Here is a 1,779-nt window from a genome sequence, read left to right on the forward strand (position 1 = left end):
ACGTGTTTGGGTCAAAAAGAATAATATTAGAGTAAATGAAATATTTACACTGTTCACTTGGTCTACTGAAGTATAGGAACTTCAACGAAGTAAGAGGTGATGTTTTACTTGGAAGTCTTCATTAGTTTAAAATCATTAGATCGGTACCATATGACTTATTTTGGATCTCATTAATCGCGACACTTAAGCTTTAATTGAAAAAAATGAAAGTGATTAAAATCAACTTCAGCAAGATTAAACAAACAAGGAAAGTAAAAGAGAAGGAATTAGCTCAAATTGAAATTAACAGGTGAAAAGTGCGAAAACATAACTATTTCCGTTCATCGTTACAAATTAAGCTAAGATCATCCTTTCCAGTATACATGAGCAACAACTAAAAATGAAAAAAGCATCGTCTTGAGGCATTAGGCCTTGGACTGATTAAGGAAAGAGACCAATTTTTTCAGCACGACAATGGCATTTTCACTCTTAGGAGCAAACAAATGAAACACATGTTCTTCATCCTTAATCTCCACAACCTCCGCTGTTCCTTGCCACCCACTCTTCTCTAATAGTAACTCCTTATAGTACAATCCCCTGTATCTCAGCGGATCTTTTCCAGCAACATAAACAAGTACTTTGTCGCACCCCAAGCTAGACAATTTCGGATCCTTTTCCGGGTTGATCAACAGGTCATCTAATCCGGAGCTATTTGGATGCGCAAAAGCCCAGAGCTTCTCAATGTAATTTTTGCAATCCAAGTTTTTAGCCTCGCCGTCAATTAAATCAATCCCCCAGAAATACGGACAGGCTAGAAAAATCCCATCAAGTTTGACGCCATCCAACTTTTCCAACCCGACCCGAATTGCCATATTATGAGAAATATTAGCACCAGCGCTATCTCCACCAAAATAAACATGATTAAAATCAGCGTGGTCTTTTAGCCATGGCTCATGACCATCACCTTTAGCATGTGAAGCGACCCATTTGACAGCTACCCAGGAATCTTCATAAGCTATAGGTAATGGGTATTTAGGAGCTAACCTGTAGTTAACAGAAACGATTATAACATTGGCTTCAGTTGCTACCAAATTAAGATGCTTGTGATATGAAGTTGAAGAAGCAGATTCAATCACAAAGCCGCCGCCGTGAAAGTAGACGAAAAGGGAAATTTTTTGAACCGGGTCGAGATTTTTGGGCAGGTAAAGTCTTGCTGATAGATTAATTGTTGGATCAATTTGGACATCTTTGATTTGGACTCCGGTTTCAGGATCCAATTCAGCTGGGACAACGCCTTCGCCCATCAGCCTCTCGATTCGGCCATCTTTGTAAACTCTGATCAATGGGAAAAGGTCATGTTGTATTTCCGCCATTGCTGAAAGCTAAGTTGCAGAGGAAGGTTTGGTATACCATGCTCTCAAGTGCTGTGACAGGTACTTTTAAAAGCAAATATTTGGTACTCTTTTAGTTGTTTGCCTACATGTTTGTTCCAATTAGAAGACTTAACAAATTGTTTGTTTAGTTCTTTTTTTAAAATAAAATAAAATAAATATATTTAGAAAAAGTACTATAAATAATAGAAATATTTTATGAAATACAAGAAAATTGTAGTGAAACAACACTGAACAGTTTCTAGAGGACAGAGACCTTTTTTGTCCTCACTTGTTTTCTTCTTTTTCAGACGTCTATTTTTTCTTTTTATCCGACGATTTGGACCGCTGAAAATAAGTCAATAATATTGCATTAAAAAAAAATATTGTACCACCATATATACAAACAATTCAAGTGAGCATAGCCCAT

The 1,779-nt window shown here is 36.8% G+C and overlaps 1 protein-coding gene across 1 annotated transcript; it reads right to left on the bottom strand.

Annotated features, from left to right (window-relative positions):
- Positions 1-252: 252 nt before the first annotated feature.
- On the bottom strand, positions 253-1,463 carry LOC104114472 (2-hydroxyisoflavanone dehydratase-like). The gene has a single exon (XM_009624935.4). The coding sequence runs from the start codon at positions 1,350-1,352 to the stop codon at positions 405-407; it is 948 nt and encodes a 315-aa protein (XP_009623230.1). The 5' UTR covers positions 1,353-1,463; the 3' UTR covers positions 253-404.
- Positions 1,464-1,779: the final 316 nt, after the last annotated feature.

Source organism: Nicotiana tomentosiformis, chromosome 1, assembly GCF_000390325.3.
Source record: "Nicotiana tomentosiformis chromosome 1, ASM39032v3, whole genome shotgun sequence".
NCBI lineage: Eukaryota > Viridiplantae > Streptophyta > Magnoliopsida > Solanales > Solanaceae > Nicotiana > Nicotiana tomentosiformis.